General features: G+C 48.3%; 1 protein-coding gene across 10 annotated transcripts in view; it reads left to right on the top strand.

The window, feature by feature from the left end:
• Positions 1–24,717, top strand: part of CSK (C-terminal Src kinase) — a 79,768-nt gene that overhangs the window by 26,228 nt on the left and 28,823 nt on the right. For 6 of the 10 annotated variants that reach the window (XM_083460533.1, XM_083460532.1, XM_083460529.1 and 3 more), the window contains one exon: positions 23,736–23,813. In XM_083460533.1, coding sequence (XP_083316659.1) covers positions 23,799–23,813 — 15 coding nt within the window. In that variant the 5' untranslated portion in view covers positions 23,736–23,798. Of the gene's footprint in view, positions 1–4,703; positions 4,746–5,024; positions 5,129–16,376; positions 16,557–23,735; positions 23,814–24,717 lie in introns of those variants that run through there. The other 4 variants (XM_083460531.1, XM_083460530.1, XM_083460526.1 and 1 more) reach the window with 3 other exon arrangements.

Below are 24,717 nucleotides of genomic sequence, written 5' to 3'. Positions count from 1 at the left end.
GTAATATGTGAAAATAAGCTTAAAATAGCAAATTGGTGAAAGTAGCATTAAATACACAAGAGAGAATAAAGCAAGAGTTGACATTTAAAAGGAGAGGAAACCTGGGGAAATGGGAAGGAAAGGCCCTCTTCTTGGCATCAGCGAAGACACCTGAGTGGGCACCCGGTTCACCTCTGCGAGGAGCACATGCCAAATGTACACATTAACAGCATTCTAGATATACTCTAAACCAGGGGTCAGCAAACTTTTTCAGCAGGGGGCCGGTCCACTGTCCCTCAGACCTTGTGGGGGGCAGGACTATATTGGGGGGATGATGCAAGAGCACCATGAGCCCTGGTGGCTGCTTACCTGTTTCTTGTGAGCAGCAGGAGCTGGCGGCGGTGGCGGGGGGACGATGAGTGGCACATGAAGCTCTGGAGAGGGGCTGCTTAAAATGGCAGCCACAAGAGTGCTGCTGTTGCTGGCACCAACAAAGCCCAGCCCCCTTCCTCCTCTAGACAGGGCAGGGAGAAGCCAAGAGGAGGGAGGGAGGAGGCGCTGCCGCTGCCAAGGGAGGGAGAGGGAAGGAACATGTGAGCTGGCGATCCAGCGGTGATTCCTGGACTGTCCACGGGTCGGATCCAGAAGGCAATTGGGCCTGATCTGGCCCGCAGGCCTTAGTTTGCCTACCCATGCTCTAAACAGAACCACATGCAGATCTCTGTGTGAATGCCACACATCCAAACATGGATATTTTCTTATTAAGACCAGCAAATGACTTAGAGCTTGCTACTGACATCAGGAAATTTCGAACAAAATATCCCAAAAGTCCTGATCTGTGCTTGCAGTTTCTGAAACAGAGCTCACAGGGTTCAAGACAATTTAGCACATGAAAAGTATGTTTGGGGGTGGGAAGGATTGGACCCTTCCACCACACCCCACTCTCCTGGATTCCCCTAGCAGTCACACGTTCGCTGCATTTTATTTGAGCTCCATGTAGGGAAGGTGGGATATAAATTTGTATTTTATTTATTTATTAAATTTATATACCACCCTTCATCCGTTGATCTCAAGGTGGTTCACAAGGTAAAAAATACAATATAAAAACACTATATATATATATATATATATATATGCAGGTTTTGGTGTCCTCGGGTGTCTTCCCGTGTAAAAGTTGGGGTGTCTAGGCGACGTTTCGACGAGGTCTCACTCGTCATCTTCAGGCTGGTGCTTTCGGCTTCTTGTTATTGGAACAGAGCGGGATCTCAGTGTTTGAGTTCCTATAAATACTGTAGAGGGGTGTGGTGTATTAATGAAGCCTTGACAGCCATTCAAAACAAATACAATCCCCCCAAATACATCCTGGACCTGACCAACCACTGCCTAACCAACACGTACTTCATCCACAATGGACAAAGATACAAACAGATAGAAGGAGCACCTATGGGATCACCCCTCTCACCGGTCATCGCAAATCTGTACATGGAACACTTTGAAACCAATGCTTTAGACAAGTCAGAACACAAACCCAAACTTTGGCTCAGATATGTTGACGACACCTTTGTAATTTGGCCACACGGGAAAGAAAAACTAGATAGCTTCCTCACACATCTCAACAGCCTACACCCCAAAATACAATTCACTATGGAAATAGAAGCCAACAACCAGCTTCCCTTCCTTGACGTCCTAATCTACAAAAAACCTGATGGCTCCCTAGGACACACTATCTACCGGAAAAAAACACACACCAACCGCTACTTACATGCTCAATCACACCACCACCCTGCACAAATAAACTCCGTAGCCAAGACCCTCATCTCCAGAACCAAACGCCTGACTGACAAAGACCACTTGACAACTGAGTTACAGAATCTCTCAAATGTGTTAATCGCCAATGGATACCAGCAAAACAGGGTTACGAAGCTAATCCAAAAAGAAACACCCCCCAAAAACCAAGACACAGAAGAAAACAATGGCATGGCCCTCCTTCCTTATATCAAGGGCACTACAGATAAAATTAGCAAAATCCTCCATAAACACAATATCAAAACAGCCTTTTGCACCAACCAAAAAATAGCCAATATCCTCAGAAACCCCAAAGATAAAATCCAGTTGGAAAACCAAGGGGTCTATGAAATACCCTGCAAAGTCTGCCCAGCCACGTACATTGGACAAACAAACAGACGAATAAATGCACGTATCGCAGAACACAAGAATGCCGTCAAAAAAGAAGAAAAATCTTCCTCTCTTTTCCAACACATGAAAGAAACAGGACACGAAATTAATTTTGCAGATTCCAAATTGCTCTTTAACATGGAACATCACCACAAGAGAATAATCATGGAAGCCATCGAGATAGAGAAACACCCTCACAACATGAACAAGCGTGACGACACGTCCCGCCTGCCAGACATCTGGAAATTAGCCCTCCCCACAAAAACCGACACCAGATCCAGAGGCACACAGAACGCCACCACCAATCAACCACACCAGACCCAAACCCAGACCCTCTCCACAGATAAATTACAGACACCATCCAGTAACCAAACCATAGTGGCACCTCCGGATGCTGCACCCCCCTGCAATCCCTACACAGATCTGGCTGGCACAGGGCACAAAACCACAGCTCGCCCCTATACACGAAGCCAAGCCAAAGCACAACTAAGTGCAGTACAGCCATCTTCCCAGAAAAACTCTTCACAAATTCAAGAGGTCAAGACACGAAGGCTTTAGCAACTAATCCACACCTAATGACCCACCTAAGTGGTACTCAGAATATCACTCAAGTAATCACTCAAGATATCCCTCAAGTAATTAAGGAACAAAAGAAGAAAAGAACACTAGCCTGGGAACTTCCCCTCTGCCCAGAACTTTTGAGGCAATACACCACACCCCTCTACAGTATTTATAGGAACTCAAACACTGAGATCCCGCTCTGTTCCAATAACAAGAAGCCGAAAGCACCAGCCTGAAGATGACGAGTGAGACCTCGTCGAAACGTCGCCTAGACACCCCAACTTTTACACGGGAAGACACCCGAGGACACCAAAACCTGCATTCCTGTACCCGTGAAAATCTACGAAAACAAATATATATATATATATATATATATATATATATATATATATATACACACATACACACACACACACACACACACACACACACACACACAAATATAAAACCAAATCAAAACAAAAAAACAACAAAAACCACCACATTTAAAAGGTGTTAGGATGTTCATCAGCCAAAGACCTGGTTAAACTGTGCAGTAAATCCCATCAATAAAAATGAAAACTAAATGTCAGGATGGGGGCAGTAGCAGTCCCTAGTGGCAAAAGCCTCTTCCTTAGTGGGCAGTCAGGGTCAGGGAGAGCTGGGTTCAAGTCATTGCTCAGCTGACTTTGGCCAAGGCCAGCCACTGGCCCCTTAATCTCCATATTGTCCACACTGACAGGCAGCAGTTCTTCAGGGCTCAGTGTTTCCGACAGGGTGTCTTCCAGCTCCACCTGGAGATGCAGCCATGGATAGAACCCGGGTTCTTCTGCATGCCAAGCAGCGACTCTGCCTCTGAGCTAACAGTTCTTTCCACTTGACCCTCCCAAGGAGTTTATGCACCTTTATTATCACGGCCAGAGTTCATTTTCCTAACCTCTGCCTGCTTGGTGTCTTCAGTCACTCCTCCAGACAATAAAATCCCTCCTTTTAGCTTATCGCATGGACCCCTTTTGCTGCGGCACTGAGGAAATACAGTAAGAACAATAATTCCTGCCAAGCCATGCATATTTTTCCCCCTTTGGAATCAAGGAAAGCACACTGGGCTGTTGTTGTTGTTTTTATGCTAAAGCCCCGGTTTCTCTTCCCTTTTAGTGCTCTGTGTTCTTCCTTCCATTCCCCTCTCCCCTATCCTGGCTCCCCTGCCACCACAAAAAATAAGGTACAATTGCAGATTTGATTCACTCTTAATCCTTAGCAATTTGGCAAGCTTCAAGGGATGTTGGATCCTGCTGCAGCTTTGGAAAAAGAACCAAAGGCTTGCAGGTGAAATTGCCATTATTCTGTTCTCCCCTCCCCACCATATTGAGGAAGAGCCTCTCTTTCGACTGGGCCTGGGGGTGGGAGCCTGAGCGAGCTGGCCTCTTGCAACATGGGAGAATGTGTGTGTGTGAGAGTGAGATACGGGAACCACTTTCCAATGTCTGTAGGGCTGAAGGTTCAGCCAGCTTGTATTCTGCTTCTCCGGAGGGGAGGGACCTTCCTTGGAGAGCTTTTAAGCAGTCCTCTGCCAGGGATTCTTTAGCTCTGATTCCTGCATTGCAGGGGGTCGGGCTGGATGGCCTTTGGAGGTCCCTTCCAACTCTACCATCCTGGTGAGTGCATGCTTGTGGTGGCGGCGAACGGCTCTTTGAAACCACCCCTGGCGGACGTGGGCAGTTGCCGTGGAGCTGGTCCCTGTGGCGTTTCCGGAGAACTGGCGGGCGGCGTGAGAATCCTGGGTTACCGCAGTTTCAGCTTTTCTGCCGCGGCTGCTGCAGGCAGGCAGGCTCTCTGCTGCTTCCCGCCTGCTCTCCCTTCCCCCACCTTCCGTCCTCCCCGGAGCCGCAAGAGAGGAGAGGATGTGAGTGTGTGTGTGTGTGTGTGTGTGTGTGTGTGTGTCTGAAGCGGAGCCGTCTTCCAAGTGCACCCCGACAGTTGTCATGTATCCTTGGTTCCTTGCTCCACTTGTTATATAACACAAGATGCTTCTCAGCTTCTGTTCTGGTCTTGTAAGTGCACCTTCCTTTTTCTCCCCTCTTTTGCAAGATCCATCCCTGCTGCTGCTGCTGCTGCTGCTGCTGCTCCTCTTCCCAGCCCACCTCCTTTCCCTCTTTCTTCCTTTAAAAATTCATCTGTAATTCAAGTTGGCCAAGAAGCTGCTAGCTGAGTCCCACGACGCAGTGCTCCTCCACCGCCACACGGAACCAGTGAATCCCGGGCGCTACCAAACGGGGAGTGATCTGGCAGGGCCGCTGTTGCTCTTTGCTTTGATGGCTGCAGGCTCTGAATCGGCAGAAAGTTGGAGAGGAGGCCGGCTGGCCGGCTGCATGGGGCTTCGAGGCTTGTGCAGAAGGGCAGGCGCAGCCTGGAGGGCAATGGGGAGTGGTGGCAGGTGAGACTTTCCCTTCCCATCTGGTCCTCCAGCTGGTCATGTCTGCCTTGACAGGTAATTGGAGAGAGCAGCAGCAGCAGAGGGAGGGAGGGAGGAAGGGAGTGGGGTTGGGCAGGGCCAGGGCTGTGTCGGAGGGATGGTAGTGGGTAGAGAACACCTGATTGGCATGCAAAGGGTTCCCACTTTGATCCCTACTGGCATCTACCATTCAGACAGGCGTGGGGTACCTCCTCCCCACATTCATTGATGGGCAGCCACCCAGGGGCCACATGCTGATAGCGGTGGGCACAACCAGGGACGGAGGTGAGTGTCGTGACAGACATTGGTTGGATGTCAGAGTTTGGATGCTTTAGTTGTGATTCCTGCATTTCAGGGGGTTGGACTAGATGGCCCTTGGGAGTCCCTTCTAACTTTACAGTTCTATGTAATTACCTTTTTGGACAATAGGCTTGCTTTGCTCATAATAATAATAATAGTAATAATAATAAGTTATTAATACAGTGGTACCTGAGGATGTGAATGGGATCCATTCTGGAGCCTTGTTTGCATCCTGAAGCGAACGCAACCCGCGACTGCGCGTCTGCACATGCGCGGGTCGTGATTTGCCGCTTCCACACATGCGTTTGACGTCATTTTGAGCGTCTGCGCATGCGCAAGCGGTGAAACCCGGAAGTAATGTGCTCCATTACTTCTGGGTCACCACGGAGCGCAACCTGAAAGCGCTCATCCTGAAGCATATTCAACCCGAGGTATGACTGTATTATTTATACCCCGCCCATCTGGCTGGGTTTCCCCAGCCACTCTGGGCGGCTTCCAACCGAATATTAAAAACAATACAGCGTCAGACATTAAAAACTTCCCTAAACAGGGCTGCCTTCAGTTGTCTTTAAAAAGTAAAATAGTTTTCTATTGCCTTGACATCTGCACACACGTGCTCCTTCCTCCAGGCAAGTCATAGGCATCCTCAGAGTTCGGGGGCAAATTCCTGCTGGGCAACAACACTTGCAGATATTTGTGAAGGAGGGCTGGTAAGGCTTAGGAAGAGTCCTGAGGGCCAGGTGAAGAGGCCCAAAGGGCCACACACAAGCCAGTGACTCCCAGCCTCTGACTTAAAATGCTTTGGTAGCAGGTGATCAGAAAGGTCTGTGCATGAAACCCTGCAGAGCTGCTGCCATTCAGAGCAGACTGTACTGGGCTAGATGGACCAAACAGCCTGACCTCAGATAAGGAACTTGGCTGTGTGCCAGCTTCTCATCCAGCTGGAATACGCTTCATTATTTGTACATTTGTATGTAAGAGGTCCTTGTGGGGGGGGGCAGCCCTTATTTGCCTGGAAGTTATTCTAATCTCCAGTATTAGGGAGCCAGCTGTTGTTCAGCGATGAGCGAGAGGCACTCTGCACATGCTCTCGTCTCAGTTATTCTTGTCTTGCTGTTCCAGGAGCAGAGTCTGCTCTTAAGCACTGTATTTCACAGGCAGCATTTATTATTTTCCCCTTTTAACCCTTCCTCCAAGGAGCCCAATTGCACTCGTTTCCCCTCCTCTCAACAAGTCTGTAAGGTAGACTTGAGGGTTAGTGCTGTCGCAAGGTTGCTCAATGAGCTTTGTAGCCTAGTGGGACTTTGGGCCAAGGTCTCCAGGTACTGTCTGCTGTGCCACATGGGAAGAAGCTCTCCAGATGCTCCTTCCAAAACAACGTGCCCAGATTTGCTCCTTAAAGTGAAGAGGATGGCATGCAGAATTCAGCAAATTGAGTGACTGCGTTGTTAGGAAGATTCTGGACACTTTATTGCACATTCTTTCCAAATTGTTTGCAGGGGAGTTAGATTCCGTTACATCAAAACAAGGGTTATCCAGTGTGTCTCCCTGTAAATTTCCTTTATTGCAAAAAGTCTGACGGGGCGGGGGAAGCATGTTTGTTGCACAAGGGTCTCAGCACCAAGTTGAACGGCACAACTTGTTGTGCCAGCATAGGATGGAATCCCTCTCCCCAATAGCGGCTTCTCCATCCTTGCTCCCAAGACCATGAGTCATTCTTGCATTTGCTTCCCCCCACCTCGGCACCCCTCTCTCTCGTATCAGGATTTCTCCCTGTCAGGTTAGGCCACTTGGCATAGCAGGGGAGAATCAGAAGGGAATTGAAGGATCAAGTCTGAACCAGATGCCCTTCCTCAAAGGCAGAGAGGGTTTGCCAGCACGGATTATGCCCAATTTTCTCTCCCTCTGTCTTTAACTTTATGAATCTTTGTACTCTTTTTTTAAAAAAAAGATATTTATTAAAGTTTCCAGTTTTTTACAAACAAAAAGAAAAAAGCAGACATAAAAAGAAAAAAGTTAAAAACACATAAATTTCACAACTTATTTTTTCATAACATATTTCCCTGACCTCCTCATACCTCCCCTTCTTGTATATCCAGTTCAAATTATTTGTGCAGCAAATCCATATCTCAAAGCATTACAACTTTAAAGGCAAGAAAACACCTTATTTTCTCTCCAACATCTTAGGCTATTATAACCTTAAATTCTTACTTATAAAACGAAAACCATTTTATCATATTCCTTTGTACCATTACAGCTAGAAACCACTTGATTTCAATCCAACATCATTCAACATTCCTTAATTTTACAGTATTTTTGTAAATAGTCCTTAAATTTTTTCCAATCTTCTTCTGCCGACTCTTCTCCCTAGTCACGGATTCTGCCAGTCATTTCTGCTAGTCCCATACAGTCAATCAGCTTGAATCTTTGTACTCTTTATGTGTTAGATAAATTTCCTTTTATTTATACCTGTACAACCCAGGACTTTCAAAATTTGGCCCCCAAGATTCCCAGCCAGAGCACACTCCCACAGTCTGCTTTTGCAGCAACATGGGGTGGAAGTGTCGGTCTTGCTCAGGGGTCAGCAACCTTTTTCAGCCGTGGGCCAGTCCACTGTCCCTCAGACCATGTGGTGGGCAGGACTATATTTTGAAGAGAGAATAAATCAACGAATTCCTATGCCCCCCAAATAACCCAGAGATGCAATTTAAATAAAATGACACATTCTACCCATGTAAAAACTCGCTGATTCTCGGACTGTCCGCAGGCCGGGTTTAGAAGGCGATTGGGCCGCATCCGGCCCCCGGGCCTTAGGTTACCTATCTCTGATTTAAGATGCTTTCAAAAGCTGGCTGGCCTCCCTGAGTCACACAAGTCCTGCTCTTGTTTCGATAAGATGCTCTGTTGGGCTGTGGCTCAGTGGTGGAGCAGCTGTGTGGTATGGAGAAAGCCCCAGGCCCGATCCCCAGTGGCAACTCCAGGGGGAGCCGGGGGGAGCCCTTTGCCTGAAATCCTGGAGAGCCATTGCAGCCGGTCAGTGGGGAGAACTATGGCGTGATGTGGGCCAGCAGTTTGACTGGCGAGAAGCCTACTTTTCTTGGCCACCAGTCTGGTGATCGCTGGGTGCTTGGGATTGCCACTCCCATCTGCCCCCGTCAGCCTGGCTGTTTGGGGCTGGAGCTGAGAGTTGTCACCGCTTGGAGCAGCCGGAGGATAGCAGGATTGCAAAGGTTGGAGTGGGGTATTGGGACCCTCACCAGCTGCAGGTCTTAGAATCATAGAGTTGGAAGAGACCACAAGGGCCATCGAGTCCAACCCCCTGCCAAGCAGGAAACACCATCAGAGCACTCCTGACATATGGTTGTCAAGCCTCTGCTTAAAGACCTCCAAAGTAGGAGACTCCACCACACTCCTTGGCAGCAAATTCCACTGTCAAACAGCTCTTACTGTCAGGAAGTTCTTCCTAATGTTTAGGTGGAATCTTCTTTCTTGTAGTTTGGATCCACTGCTCCGTGTCCGCTTCTCTGGAGCAGCAGAAAACAACCTTTCTCCTTCCTCTATGTGACATCCTTTTATATATTTGAACATGGCTATCATATCACCCCTTAACCTCCTCTTCTCCAGGCTAAACATGGTCTCCAGGTCTTGTCTGTCCTGAGTCTCTCAACTTCATGAGATGGTCCAGAGTTTGAGTACTTGGGGAGAGGGAGGAAACGTGTTCATTTTGTGGCTACAGGGCCTGGTTTTTGTCCTGTGGGGAGGGAGGGAAGCTGAGTTCCGGAACAAGAATGCTGTACTGGGATGTAAGGGCTGTTCCCTGATCCGAGGTGGCGCAGTTCAGACATGTCCCTCATTCCGGCCACCCTCTGCTGTGCTGATGCTGGGCTTTGGGGCTCCATCTGCTGCCCTCTCTGCTCAGAGAATCTTTGACTGTCTTGCAGGGCCTAAAAATAGATCTGGCAAAGGAAGGAAGAGCAGTTATGAAAAGTGGAAGAGAAAATTTAAAAAGCGAACTCCTAGACGCTAGGGCACGGTTTGGGGGGTCTTTTCCACCACGAGGGCCCTAACCCCTTCCTGGCTGACGTTCCAGTGGGACGCAGGTCAAAGGGAGGGCAGGGCAAAGGTGAACAGAACAAGGGAGGTAAATTGCAGCCCCCCCTTTTTCCTATTATTGCGTTTCTTGTGATTGTAAGGGGTTTTTTAAAAACAGTTTTTTATGTTGCGTTTTAAATTTGTGTAACCTCTTCCTGGACCTTAGGGCCAGGGCCGTAAATAATAAAAATAGCATAATAAGAATCCCCCCTCACTTTTCTACAATTGGCTACAATAGGGGGCTTTTTAAAGCACCGCACTAGATTCCTGATTAACACCTTTAGTTGTATCTTTATATATTTTTAAAAGACTGTTGACCTACATGTCTTTAAATGACTTTTTACTGTTTTACATGTTTCTTAGATGTAAAAATTGGTTTAAAATCTGTTTTTTTATTATTTTTAATTGCCTTGTTTTGTCATGTTTGTGTTTGCTGCCCTGGGCTCCCTAGGAGGAAGAATGGAATATAAATTTATAAACGAGCACTCTGTGGCCTAGATTTTTTTTCCTTTAAGGGCCAGGCCACCTCCATGAGGAAAAGGCCAAAGCTCAGCAGTGGAGCATCTGCTTTGCATACAGAAGGTCCCAGGTTCAGTCCCTGGCTCCTCCTGGAAGGGTTGAAAGAGACCCTCATCTGAAATCTGGAGGGCTGCTGCCAGTCAGTGTAGGCAATATTGAGCTTGATTGACCCAGTGGTCTGTTCAATATAAGGCAGCTTACTATTTAATCCATCTCTCTCTCTTTTAGAACCATAAGGACTAGAAACTTAATTTTAGGGGAATGGCTGCAGCTCGGTGGCAGAACATCTGCTCTACTTGCAGAAAGTCCCAGGTTCAATCCTTGGCAGCATATTTTGGCAGTGCTGGGAAAGATTCTTGCCTGAAACCCCGGAGAGCTGCTGCCAGTCAGTGTAGACAACACTGGCATGGATGGCCCATTGGTCCAGCGTGTTATCAGACATTCTCCTGCCTTCATTCACGGGCTCTTCCCAGCACCGCTGGTCAGGTGCCCCCCTTGCACAGCTCCCATCCTCTCAGCCTCCCTCTCCAGGCTCTGCCAGATGCCCAGGCAGAAAACGTAAGGCTTCCCTGGGAGCCAGATGTGAAATAATCACATTCGCTTGGAAGAGTTTATCCTAATCCCTAGCAGACGGAGAGTTTTCGTTCGCTAAGGCAGGAGGATTATTCTCACCCCCCCCCCTGCACTGCCCCCAAACTTGCAGTGCACTTCAGGGGGGGGGGTGAACCAAACTCCCAACAATTTCATGAGTCTGCATGGTTCTCTATTTTTGAGAGCCGCTGCCAAGGGTGGGGCCCTCAGGCCTGGACTGCAGGATCTAGCTCTGCCCTGTGTTAACCTCATCTCTACGGGGGTATTGACCTCTGCTTGAAATAGCAGATGGTGGTGGACTCTCCTTCACTGGAGGTTTCTAAGCAGAGGTCAGGTGGCCCCCTGCCAAGGATTCTTGGAATTATTATTATTATTATTATTATTATTATTATTATTATTATTATTATATTTTGTGACAATCTGTCAACAGGGTGTACAAAAATACAACAATAGCATACTAGAACATCACGTATTACAAGTGTCCCTAAACAGGGCTGCCTTCAGATGTCTTCTAAAAGTTGTATAGTTATTTATCTCCTTGACATGTGAAGGGAGGGCGCCACTACCGAAAAGGCCCTCTGCCTGGTTCCCTGTAACTTTGCTTCTCGCAGGGAGGGAACCGTTAGAAGGCCCTCGGAGCTGGACCTCAGTGTCCAGGCTGAACAATGGGGGTGAAGATGCTCCTTCAGGTATACTGGGCCGAGGCCTTTTAGGACTTTAAAGGTCAGCACCAACACTTTGAATTGTGCTCGGAAACGTACTGGGAGCCAATGTAGATCCTTTAGGACCGGTATTATATCGTCCTGGCAGCTGTTCCAGGTTACCAGTCTAGCTGCCACATTCTGGATTAGTTGTAGTTTCCAGGTCACCTTCAAAGGTAGCTCCACATAGAGTGTGTTGTAGTATTCCAAGCAGGAGAATCAGAGCATGTCCCACTCTGGTGAGACAGTCCACGGGCAGGGAGGGTCTCATCCTGCGTACCAGATGGAGATGGTAGACAGTTGCCCTGGACACAGAATTGACCTGCACCTCCATGGGCAGCTGTGAGTTCAAAATGATTCCCAGGCTGCGCACCTGGTCCTTCAAGGGTACAGTTACCCTATTCAGGACCAGGGAGTCCCCCCCCCTGCCTGCCCAAATAATACTTTTGTCTTGTCAGGATTCAACTTCAATCTGTTGACTGCCATCCACCCCCCAACAGCCTCTAGACACCCACACAGGACCATCACCGCCTTCACTGGTTCCGATTTAAATGAGAGGTGGAACTACATATTGATGAACACCCAGCCCAAACCCCTGATGATCTCTCCCAGTGACTTCATATGGATGTTGAAAAGCATGGGGGAGACGACAGAGTCCTGAGGCACCCCACAAGTCAGCGCCCAGGAGCCCAAACACCCCACACTACTTTCTGGACTTGACCCAGAAAAAAGGAGTGGAACCACGGCATAACAGTGTCCCCAACTCCCAGCCCTCCTAGAGGGCCCAGAAAGATGACATAGTTGATAGTATCAAAAGCCGCTGAGAGACCCAGCAGAACCACGAAACAGCTGCCCACTGCAGAGTCAGGCCATTGTTCCACCTCATTCAGTGTTGTCTTCTATATATCAAGTGGCTGCAGTTTCCCAGCATTTTAAATACTAGCCTCGTCAGCACCATGCATTCAAAGTGCTAGGATACCACTCTAAACAGTTACCACTTTCCCCCAAAGAATTCTGGGAGCTGTAGTTTGTTATTGGCACTGAGATTTTGTTAGGAGGCTCCTATTCACCTCCCAGAGCTGCAATTCCCAGAATTCCCTGGGAGGAGGAACTGATTGTTAAACCACTCTGGGAATTGCAGATATTTGTGGGTAATAGGGGCCATAATGAACTATAGCTCCCAGATTCTTTGGGGGAAGCCAGGATTGCTTAAAGTGCCCTATCTAGAGTTGCTGGGGATCAAACCTGGGACCTTCTGCATGCCAAACATGTGTTCTAACCACTTTGCTACAGCCCTTCCGAATAAGGAATGCCTTCTCTGTGGGCCAGCAAAGAAGCGATGCTTTCAGGTCTGCAGCCATGATGCAGCCAGTGTTCAAAACTCAGATATATAAGCTAGGCGTCAAATGGCTCTAAATCAAGATTGCAGTTGCCAAAACGGAATGTGTAGTTGCCATTTTTGGGTAAGGCGGCTCTAAAGTCTTATTTTTCAAATGATGGACTGACTGTGTTTGATTCTCAGTTAAACATCTGGCCAGTTCAGATGACAATCTTGAGTTAGGTTTGAGAACTTAAAGAAAAGTCACTTGATCCAAGGACAGACCACATATATACAGTATTGTGCTATTCTGAACTCTTTCTTAATGGTGTCTGCTCCTGCTCAGGCTGCACAGGGAAAGCAATTTGGTTCCAGAAATTAATTCCGATTGTGCAGATAAAATATAACTGATAGAATTCTACAATATGGGTAATTAGTGTGTGAAAACAGTCCAGATACTATGATCCCCAGATGGTGAAGATGTGAGGCTCCAGCCTGGCACCCAGGCATCTTCAGCTGGTCGCAAATGATTGAAAGCCGGGTGCAAAATGCGCTTGGTGCCTGGCTAATTTCAAACACTGGTTGCAGCCTGTCTCCCATTCCCCTTTAACCATGGTTTGGTGCATGTAGCAGTAGCTGGTTAAGAGTGTCCTAAAACCTGGGTTCGGGAACCGGTTTCAGTCCCACAGCCTGGGGGCCACATTGTGCAAGGGACAGGGAACCTGGGCTTCCAGAGGGCAAGCAGGAATTTGAGCGGGGTGAGGGTAAAAAAAATAATATATATATATTTTAAAAAAGTGGTGTTGAATTTGTGAAACTGAACTGCATTTCTTAAACAAATCAACCACTGGACAAAGAAGAAGACAAGCCTGACAAGCCCGGGATTAATTCCGAACAAACGGTGCTTTCTGAGCTGCCGTCACTCCCGGGCGGCTACCATGGGGACGTTTTTGCATTTCCTGGTATAGGAGTTCAGGCTGGCAACCACATTCAAAAATTGTGTTGTGAAAGCATGCTCTTCCCTCTTGCTGGGGTCACAGCTGCACCTTGTGTTTAAAAAAGCACACTGAAAACACACAGGATCCTGGGAGGGTTTGTTTGCCTCAATGGAGCTGCAATTCCCAGCACCCTTAGCAAACTGTAGCTCTCCGAATTATTTGGGGGAAGCTGGGTGCTCTGTGTCTTATATGTACAGTTGAGGGTGCTGGGTACTGTAGTTCCCAGGAATATTTTTGAATGGGTGTGGGTGTGCTTTGAATGAATGGGGTGTGCAAGCCTTCAAGCCTCTTCCTTGGTTGCCAGCAAGCCTTTGGGGGCTTGTAATGAAATCTTGCAGGGGACATGGGTGGCGCTGTGGTCTAAACCACAGAGCCTAGGACTTGCTGATCAGAAGGTCGGCGGTTCGAATCTCTGCGAAGGGGTGAGCTCCCGTTGTTCGGTCCCAGCTCCTGCCCACCTAGCAGTTCGAAAGCACGTCAAAGTGCAAGTAGATAAATAGGTACCACTCTGGTGGGAAGGTAAATGGCGTTTCCGTGTGCTGCCAGAAGCGGCTTAGTCATGCTGGCCACATGACCCGGAAGCTGTCTGTGGACAAACACCAGCTCCCTTGGCCAGTAAAGCGAGATGAGTGTGCAACCCCAGAGTCGTCCACGACTGGACCTAACGGTCAGGGGTACCTTTACCGTTACCTTTCCTGAAATCCTGCAGTGAGAGCTTTCTCTACGTCTTCTACTCCAGCATGAATCCATCTCTTTCCCCAGAGCCAAAGGTAGAGAGTCTGGACTTTGGCCGTTGACGTGGACACCTAGTCTAGGAACCTGCTTGGCTGTGATTGTGTTGCCAAAGGCCACTGACAACTTCACTCTTGTTTTTAATTTTTTAAATCAAAACACAGATCCTTGGGGGTCTGAGCTCTGCTGCCCCCTCCCCCATCCTTTTTCCTGCCCAGCTCACCTGCTCTTCACCGCAGAGTGCAGAACCAGGTGACTTACTAATGTGAATATTCACGAGAATGTAAAATGAATGCAAAATATTTTTTTTAAAAAAGAGAGAGAATGTAAAAGGAAGCCCGGCTGGGTCAGGCCACCAATCTTCCAGTTTCTCTTTCTCAGAGGAGCCAATGACATGCCTATGAGGAACAGGCCATGAAGGTGGCATTCCTCCCTCGCTGCTTGGCAGTTGCTGATCAGAGATAAACTGCCTAGGAACACGGAGGTTTCATTTAGCGGTGTCATTGATAGACCTGCCTTCCATGCGTTTGCCCAGTTCCCTTTTAAAAACCTATTGAGTGTTATTGTGTTTTTTAGCAGCAGCAAGCTGACTCTCTCAGGTGGTGTAGTGGTTAGAGGGTCAGATTAGGACCTGAGAGAGTCCAGAGTTCAAATCCCTTCTCAGCCACGAAGCTGGGTGACCTTGGGCCAGTCACTGGCACCTTCATTATATACCTTTGGGTGCCAGGCAAAAAAGTTCCTCTTTAACCAGGCCTTTGGTTGACTGACATTCAATGCGCTTTTAAATTGTGTTGGGGTGAGTTATTGTTCTTGTTTTTATTTTGATTGTGTATTCTGTGTTTGTATATTGTGATTTTATTTTGGAACCGCCCTGAGACCTGTAGGTATAGGGCAGTATACAAATTTAGTAAATAACAACAACAACAACAACAACAACAACAACAACAATAATAATAATTAATTTGGGACGCGGGTGGTGCTGTGGGCTAAACTACAGAGCCTAGGACTTGCTGATCAGAAGGTCGGCGGTTCGAATCCCCGCGACGGCGTGAGCTCCCGTTGCTCGGTCCCTGCTCCTGCCAACATAGCAGTTCGAAAGCACGTCAAAGTGCAAGTAGATAAATAGGTACCGCTCCGGCGGGAAGGTAAATGGCGTTTCCTTGCGCTGCCCCGGTTCGCCAGAAGGGGCTTAGTCATGCTGGCCACATGACCCGGAAGCTGTACGCCGGCTCCCTCGGCCAATAAAGCGAGATGAGCACTGCAGCCCCAGAGTCGGTCACGACTGGACCTAATGGTCAGGGGTCCCTTTACCTTTAATAATAATAATAATTTATTAACTGTACCTGTTTAAAAAGCCTGTGCTTGTATTAAATTGTGCATGCTTTTATATTTGTGGTGCAAAAGCATGCACAATTTAAACAGGTATGGTTAACAAATGGTGAAGAGGATTATTTATGGTTTCACCCCTCTGGGAATTGTAGTTCTGTGCAGGGGAAGAAGGGGGTCTCCCATCAGCACCCAGAACCCTTAACAAACCAGAACCAGGATTCTTTGGGAGGGCGAAGCCATGCCTGTTTGGTGTCGTACCACTTTAAATATATGGTTTCTCTCTCGCTTTTTGTTCTGCTGGCCCCGTGATTCTACCTTATCTCTGTTCCTCTTTCCCTGCTATTTTTAGCCCCTTGAACCAAAAAGAAGCCAACAGGAGCTGTTTGCTCTGTGCTGTTGTAAGTGAATAAACACTTCTCATTTCTACCTGGGCAACTCTCTCATCTTCTTTCTTTGAGTCCCCAGAAGACACAGACAATTTGGGGGCTTACATGGTGGGCAGAAGGTGCAGAGGCCGTTTGGAGGAGGGCAGAGGGCACCCTCCCCTTATTCCTAAAAAGCATCCCGCGTGGGGCAAGGGGAAATGTCCCAAAGGGGCATGAGATAAGACTCTCTTACCCTCAAGAAAGTGCGCCAAGGATTGCTGCCGTGTGAGCCAGCTGACTCGCACAACAGCACAGAAGCACAATATGTGCAGCATTTGTTGCAGCGCTGCATGGTTGCCATCCTGGCATCCAGAGATCTCTATGTGGTTGCAATTGGACCCGCGCCTGGCAAAACGCCTGCGGAGTTTCAAGCACTGCTTCCAGCTCTGATTCTATGATTCTGCGGTAAAAGTCAAGGGGTTTCTACGTGCACCTGCTATTTGTCTCTCTGCCCTCCATCTGGGCAAGGAAGAGGCATTATCAAGGACCTTCTAAAGAGGGCGCAGAACATGGCCGTTGGGGTGTGTGGTCTGGAGACTGAGGGGGTGACCTGGGAAGAACCCCAAGTGCTGTGCAGAGAGGCTCAGAGAGCTGTATTCTGACCTTGGGCCTGAGGTTCCCCAAGCCTGCTCTCATGGTACAAGGCAAAGAGACCCAACAACACAGACATCCTCCTGCCTCCTCATTCCAGAGGACTTTGGGGAGGGGTTGTTCAGATAGATTGGGGTTTTTTTTGAGGGAGAATGGAAAGTTAAAACTGTTGCTTTTGACTAAACACCCCTTTTCCAAAGCCCAGGGCTCTGTTTTCACCCCACAGTTCAATCTGCATCACTACCACTTTGAACAGTCGTGGCTTCTTCACCCAGGGAATCCTGGAAACAATAGTCTGAAAAGGGTGCTGAGAGTTGCTAGGAGACGTGGCATAGCGTGGGGGGTGCAGGGGGGGCCGGCCGCACTGGGCGCAACATATGGGGGTTAGGGTTAGGGGGCGCAAATCCACGGGTTAGGGGGCGCAAATCCATGGGTTAGGGGGCGCAAATTACTTGCCTTGCCCCGGGTGCTGACAACCCACGCTACACCACTGGCTAGCAGACCCCTCTTGCTCACCCAGAGCTACAATTCCCAGAGTTCTCTGGGGAGGGGGATTGGAGGTTGAACCCCTCTGAGAAGTTTCTCTGTGAGCGGAGGTCTCCTAACAACTCTTTGGCGGAAGCCAAAGTGGTTTTAAATGGGCAGGGTGGAGTTCAACGTGCCACTAAGTAGGTATGGGGGGAAAAATGAGGCCTTTGCACAGCAGGCCTCCCCTCTCCCCTCCTTATGCTTTGCCCATTATCCTTTTCCATAGGTTTCCCCACCCCTTTGGAGCAAGTTTGGGGGCTGTGGAAGGGAGGAGAGAGTGGGCACATGCCCTTGTGTGAATAGACCTCATTCCACACATGCAGCAGCCTAGCTGAATCCCACCCAAAGTGTGGATGAAGCCTCAGGGTGAAGAGATCCATCAAACAGGTTTTTTTCTTGGCCAGTAATAGTACCACTCTATTCCGCCTTGGTCAGACCCCACCTGGAACACTGTGTCCAGTTCTCGGCGCCACAATTTAAGGAGGATGTTGACAAGCTGGAACGTGTGCAGACGAGGATAAGAAAGATGATCAGGGGAGTGGAAACCAAGGATTATGAGGAACAGTTGAGGGAGCTGAGTATGTTTAGCCTGGAGAAGAGGAGTAGATAACAATAGCCATCTTCAGATGTCTCAAGGACTATCCCATGGAAGATGGAGCAAGTTTGTTTTCTGCTGCTGCTGACTAAACATCAGGAAGAACTTTCTGATAGTAAGAGCTGATTGGCAGCGGAACAGTTGAGGTTGTGGGCTCTCCTTCCTTGGAGGTTTTTAGGCAGAGGTTGGATGCTTCAGTTGAGATTCCTGCAACCCTTGGGATCCCTTCCAACGCTACGATTCTGTGACTGCCCCTGGAGCAAGTGCTTCTCTCCTGCACAAATCCTGGGCACCGGCCAGCGCTCAGCCGGTCTTCTTCCCTCATCACCTACCTACGCCTTTCTCCATCTCAGAAGGAGATGGAGGGGAGTGAGAAGGTCTCTTGTCTGATGGACGCCTCTTGCCAGTGATCTCATCCTTCCGCATGGCTCAAGGCGCTTCAGACAAAGTGGGGTTTGTTCGGAGGAGCCTGTAACCCAGCTGGTGGGTCTGTCAAGCCCGGCTGGCCTGCCTCTGCTGCTCGCTCTCCCTTGCGAAGGCTGAGTTTTAAGGGCCTCCCAGTTAATCATGTCTGGGTGTTACCTTTGTGGACCGAATCCTAGTACTATTAGCATGTTCAGTCTCCAAACCTAGATCCTTGCATTGCGTGCAAAGTGTGTGTGTTGGGGGGGGGGGTGGAATTAGCAGGTTTGGGTTTTTTGCAGAAATAAAGAAGAATATTTAAGAGGGAATATTCCCCCCCCCCAAAAAAAAGATAAAGCAGCCCAGTGAGTTTTCTCAGTTAGCATGGAATGGTGCCAGATGGTTTTTTGGGGTAGTGAAGGGCAGGAAAGAATGGAAGAGGGGGGATATTCAGGGAAAGGGCGTGGTCTGCTTGAATCCCGAACAGGAGCCCCCCACACGACAGCATTTTGTTGCAGGTACCACTTGTTGTATGTATAAATCTTAAGTGAGGATTTCCTGCTGAGCACGTGCAACCTGGACATCAGCAATAGACGGAACAGTTGAGTGGAGTTTGTGGCTTTTGGTAACTGCTAACCCTGATGGTTTATGTTCCACCTCCACTGTCAGAGGCAGTACAGTGCTACCTCGGGTTAAGAACTTAATTCGTTCCGGAGGTCCGTTCTTAACCTGAAACTGTTCTTAACCTGAAGCACCACCTTTAGCTAATGGGGCCTCCTGCTGCTGCCGTGCTGCCGGAGCACAATTTCTGTTCTCATCCTGAAACAAAGTTCTTAACCCGAGGTACTATTTCTGGGTTAGCGGAGTCTGTAACCTGAAGCGTATGTAACCCAAGGTACCACTGTAAATGCTTCTGAATACGAGCTGCTGGGTATCACAAAGGGACAGAGTGCTGTTGCCCCCAGGCCCTGCATGCGGCCTTCCAATAGATGCTTCTGGTTGGCCACTGTGAGAACAGGAGGCTGGACTGGACTGGATGGGCCGGATCCAGCAGTTGCTTTACATTAGCATGCCGCTAGCCAGGTCTATAGAAACCAGCATAAAAATAAGGTTAGTGACAGTTTAGGCTTCTTCCTGCTGGCAGGCGGTGTGACTTGATGGTCCATGAGGTCCCTTTTAGTCCTCTGCCAGCCTGCATTGGTGCCTACTTGTGAAGCCCAGTCTGGCAGGTGGCAGACAGAAAGGCATCCTGGTCCACACAGTGGTTGCCCCGGAGTCCTAGCTGCTGATGTAGTTCAGCTGCTGATAATCTCCCTCCGGAGGTCTTGCGGTCTGCCTTGTCCTACCGAGGGCTGCTGCTCCTTCCTTGCAGGCATCTTTGCCAGCCTGCCTCTGGGCACCGTCTTCAGCCCTTGGGCAAGTGTGCCGCCACACAGCTGTCAAAGCAGATGCATTGGAGCACTGGCTGCTATGAATAACAGCTGCTGGTCTTGAGGGGGGCGTCCCTTGGAGAGTGGAACGGCGCAATCCTAAATATAGCAGGCGCTGCAACAAACAGGTGTGTGGCCCGGGGGGGGGGGGAGATTTCTCACATGCAGCTGTAGAGCAGGAGAGGAAAAGCAAGCTGACTTCTAGATTTGGCAGGACAAAAGAGGGGGTGGCCAGGGTTGAGCACCATAACTTTATCAAACCACAAAGGACCTGCAAGGCTTGGAGCAGGATTTCCAGGACTCACAGCCAAGATGAGATGATTCTTGCAGTCCCTTCCAACTCTACAGTTCTGCGATTCGGTGACGTGTCACCTTTTGGGGGGTGGCAAATGAAAGGGGCTTCCGTTTTAGTTGATTAAAAATCTAACTGGTAAGCACCTCAGGCTTAGGCAAAATGCAGTGCAGGAAAGATACAGGGCTCAGAGGAAAACAGGAAAGTGCTTGTGAGCATCTTAAGCATCTTATTCGGACTGTTTTGGATTCCAGGTCCCATCAGCTGCAGCCAGCATGGCCAATGGTCAGAGCTGAGGGAAGTTGCAATCATTATTCTCTTTTTTTAAAAAATAACATATTTATTGAAATTTTCAAAAAAATCCAGGAAAAAGAAAGAAAAAGAGAAAACAGAGAAAAAAATTTAAAAAACATTTGCAATCATTATTCTCAATTGCATCTTAAAGCAAAGGGTTTGCCCCTGAAAATGCTTACCTGTGAGGAATGTGCGAAGGACTTGTAGGAGCTCCTGCCGCAGGGGCGCAATAAGGGTGCTGAGCAACTGGGGAAATACTTTGCAATGGGAGCCCGCCAGGCTCTGAATTTTACTAATAAATATGATGAGCACATTTTTATTTTGACAAATGTTATGGACTTCATATTTGAGCCGTCTCCTTCAAGGTATCGGGAAGTTTTCAATCCTTGATGTACAGTTGTGCTTTTATACTATGTTGGAAGCAGCTTAGAGTGACTGGGGCATAAACAGCCCTTTTTTGCCGTCAGACAGGGTATGTTTTCCTGTGTTTTTAATAGCATGCTGCGGTCGTGGTGCTTTACAAGCATGGAGCACATCCTCTCGAGGACGACACACCTTTTAGAAAAGAATAGAGCTATTCCAAAGCTTTCACTTGAAACTCTTTTGCTGATTTCAGCTGGAAGGTGGAAATTACTTCAATTTTGTGTGGGAGGCAAACAAATTAAAACTTGGAAGAAAGGAAGGCTGTTGAGTAAAGGGTTTATGGGTTGTTTTTTGTTTAAAGCACTTTATTTTAACCCAAATGTCACTGACTCCAACTCCTACCAGCCCCAGCTAGCAAGGCTAGTGGATGCGGAGAAGCTCTTCTGCAGCAACTCTGCGGGGGTTTCAGCTCCCCCCCCCCCCCCGCTTTAGACAACTGAAGGGGCCAAATGCTCAGAGAGTGAATGTGATGATGGAGCAATGCATAAATTTTTTAAAAGCCCATCAGCTTGCATCATTTCAAGTGCTATGAGCAACTTGGATAACAAAATTACATAAAGCAGCTGCAGCTTCCAGAATATTTAGGGATTCTGTGACTTTGGGTTAGGATACAGAATGGGAGAGCAATTCAATTTATTTCACACTTCTAGGTGACATTTCTGCTAGAAGACTGTGCTGGGCACTTGTGGTTTTTTCTGCACTTTCACTTGAATGCATTCGTAGGCTGGATTTCAAGTTCAGGGACATTTCTGAAGGTTCTTTGGCAAGAAGAAAAGGAAAGGTGGCTCTCAAGGTATGTGGACCATTTTTGCAAACCCAGCCTCACACTTCAAAGCAGAGGTGGGCACCCTGTAGTCCTCCAGGGGCAGGTGAATTCCAATTTCCCATCCTCCCTGGCCACTGGCTGTGCTGGCTGAGGTTGAGAGGAGTTGGAGCTCAGCTGCCTTTGAAGGTCCAGAGCAGGGGTCTGCAACCTTTAAGACAAAAAGAGCCACTTGGACCCGTTTCCGAAGAAAAAAAAACTGGGAGCCGCAAAACTCGTCATTATAAAAATAACTTTTTTTATTATTTCTTTGTTTGACCCCTCAGAATTACTCCTCCTCATAGAAATAAATGTTAAATTAACAAGTTACCTTTTTGTGTGTGTGTGTTCTTCACTCCCCTTCAAAACAGTGACCAGTGTACATGCCCCCTTTCAATGCAGTGACCAGCGTACATGCCCCTTACAATGTAGCGGGCGGGTGGGCGGGAAGGCGACGTCGGGACGATGTGTGACTAACACACGCACTGCCCCCATGCGACGTCACAGCCAGTACAGCGCCCGCCACAGTGGGGAGTGTCGGGGCGCACAATGCGCCTCCTCCCATTGCTAGTATCCACCCCGGAGCTGCAGCAAAGGTGTAAAAGAGCCACATGCGGCTCCGGAGCCACGGGTTGCAGACCCCTGGTCCAGAGCTTATTGCCTCCCTTGCTTTTGGAGCAAAAGACGGGTTTGCGGGTCCTCGCCCCTTTTTGCAGACTGATAATTCACACCTCCTTAGAGATGCCCCCCCAACAGTGCTCTCCCCTCTCACTATTCTTGAAAAGCTTTCCCCTCACAATCAGTGCTGTTCTAATGGATCCTTGGCATTTTCTGAAGATGGTCATCTGCCAAACCTCTCTGGGCGCTGTAGAACTAACCGTATGTCAAGGGGCACCAGTCACTGAGACAAGGAGGGAGACACCATGAAAGATTTGGAGTTTTGTCTTTCTCTCTTTAAGTAAATGGCAGGTCTTGGGTCTACCCTGTGGGAGGCTGTTCTGTGGGGTGTGAGGAATGGCTGAAGAAAAGAGCCAAAATGGGGCAGCTGCTTGCACTGATCTGTCCCCATGAGCCTCTCCTGGGATTCAAGGGGCAGGTAAAACCTTTCCCACTGCAGAAAGCCTGTAGCTTCATCTTACTTGGGTGCAGGGCTGGCTATTCAGCTGGGAAAAGTGTGTTATATTTATATGTGTTCTGTAGCAATGAGAGCTATTTAGTTTTAAAGTTGTTTTTAATTGTTTTTAATGGTGTAACCTGCCCCGGGTAAAGCGCAGGTAATAAATGATATGACGTGATGTGATATTGCTATTTTCAGTGTTACAGAGCTTCATTGCTCGTGTAACATCAATTGTTTTCAGTGATTGATAAATATTCAAGGGGAGAGTGAGGTCTCTGACTCCTTGCCACGATGGCGACGCAGTACCTCCACTGCAATGCTCCTGAATTCCAGTTGATGGAAAGCACAAGATGGGAGAACTGCTCTTGTGCTTGGATCCAGACTTCTTCACTTTGGGGTACCCGGCCGGCCGCTGTGAGACTAGATGGGCCACTGGCCGGATCCAGGCGTCTCTTCTTAGTTCTTGTGAGGGGTGTGGCTTGATTTTGCTTGAGGAGGGATTTGAAGTCCGGGTGTCTGACACACACTCAGACTGTCAGCAGACTTCTATATCACAACCACAAACGATAAGATGCCAAACCCAATTTCAAGTGCTGGTAATGACTTTTTAAAGCCCTAGACTTTTTGGAACCAGGTTATTTGAAGGACTTTAAACCCACCAGAACCTGCCCTGGGCTTTAAGAATGGCTGTCGAGATCCATCACACTGGCAGGCACAGGAGACAGGGCCCTTTTGATGGTGGCTCCATACCTGTGGAATTTGCTTACCTAGGGAGGTACATCGGAATTTTACTTTACTGGCTTTAAAATGAACCTTGAAAACTTGTTTTGTGTTGAGCGCTGCTTTTTTATTTGTGATGTTCTGCATTGTTTCAAACCACTGCTGTTTTGATGTCACAATGTTTTTAGTATTATGTGGAGAGAGAAAGATGATATGAATGAGAGAATGATGCTGGAGGGGGAAAGAGCTGTCCTGGTTTCCCAGCTTCCATGGGTCTCTCTCCTCTCATTCTCCTTTGTGAGAGAAGGTGGTGGTGCATGTCTGTGCGCATGAATGCTCTCTGCTCACAGGAAGTGGAGCGTGACTTCAGGTTTCTTCTTTCTTGCCCAGGTCTCATGGTACCAAGTGACGTGTCCTTCTTGTGAAATCCAGTCCCCAGAACCCCCTGAGAAAATGTCAGGAATGCAGGTAAGGCGGGGAAAGGCTCTCCATATAGAATCATAGAATTGTCGATTTTAGGAGAAGTTGTTCTGTTATTACAACTGTTGCTGTTCGAAGTCTCCCAGAACAAGTTACAGTGGTGCCCCGCAAGACGAATGCCTCGCAAGACGGAAAACTCGTTAGACAAAAGAGTTTTCCATTTTGGAGGTGCTTCGCAAAACGAATCTCCTATGGGCTTGCTTCGCAAGACGAAAATGTCTTGCGAGTTCCTGCAGGGGTTTTTTCCTCCCCCTCCCCTTTCTAAGCCGCTAAGCTGCTTATCAGCTGATCCGATAAGCCAATAAGCCGCTAAAAGCCGCTAATACGCTAATCCGTCAATGGGCTTGCTTCGCAAGACGAAAAAAACCGCTAGACGAAGAGAATCACAGAACGGATTCTTTTCGTCTTGCGAGGCACCACTGTACAATGAGTTATAGCGAATGCTAGTCCTACTCAGAGCAGGCCCATTGACATGAATGAACTGGAGGTAGCCACGTTCATTAATTTCAATGAGTCTGCTCTGAGTAGCAGTAGCTTTGGCTGTGTGTTTGAAAATGACACCGAGGAGGAGATGGGCGCACGAGGTCTGGGGCCCCCACCCCAAAGCAGCATCTCTGGTTAAGGGGTCAGGTCACAAGGGATGGGGAGATGTTCTCTGCTTGAGACTCTGGGCAGCTGCTGCCGGTCAAAGTCAACAGCACTGGACCAGTTGCACCAATGCTCTGACGAAAGAAGGCAGCTTCCTGGTGCTTAAGAGTTGTCCCCCCCCATCTTTTACATGGGGACTGTATTGGGACAAGTGAATAGTGGGGGACCGGGGCAAGATTTCAAAGTACAAAAGTGATCCACTTGTGATCCATTCCTGGAATAATTACTGGGGTGTCACAGTACA

Source organism: Podarcis liolepis (assembly GCF_965112155.1).
Source record: "Podarcis liolepis genome assembly, chromosome: 9".
In the NCBI taxonomy this organism is placed as follows: domain Eukaryota; kingdom Metazoa; phylum Chordata; class Lepidosauria; order Squamata; family Lacertidae; genus Podarcis; species Podarcis liolepis.
The sequence above is the reverse complement of the archived record's forward strand: the minus strand, read 5'-3'. Positions and strand labels throughout refer to the sequence as shown.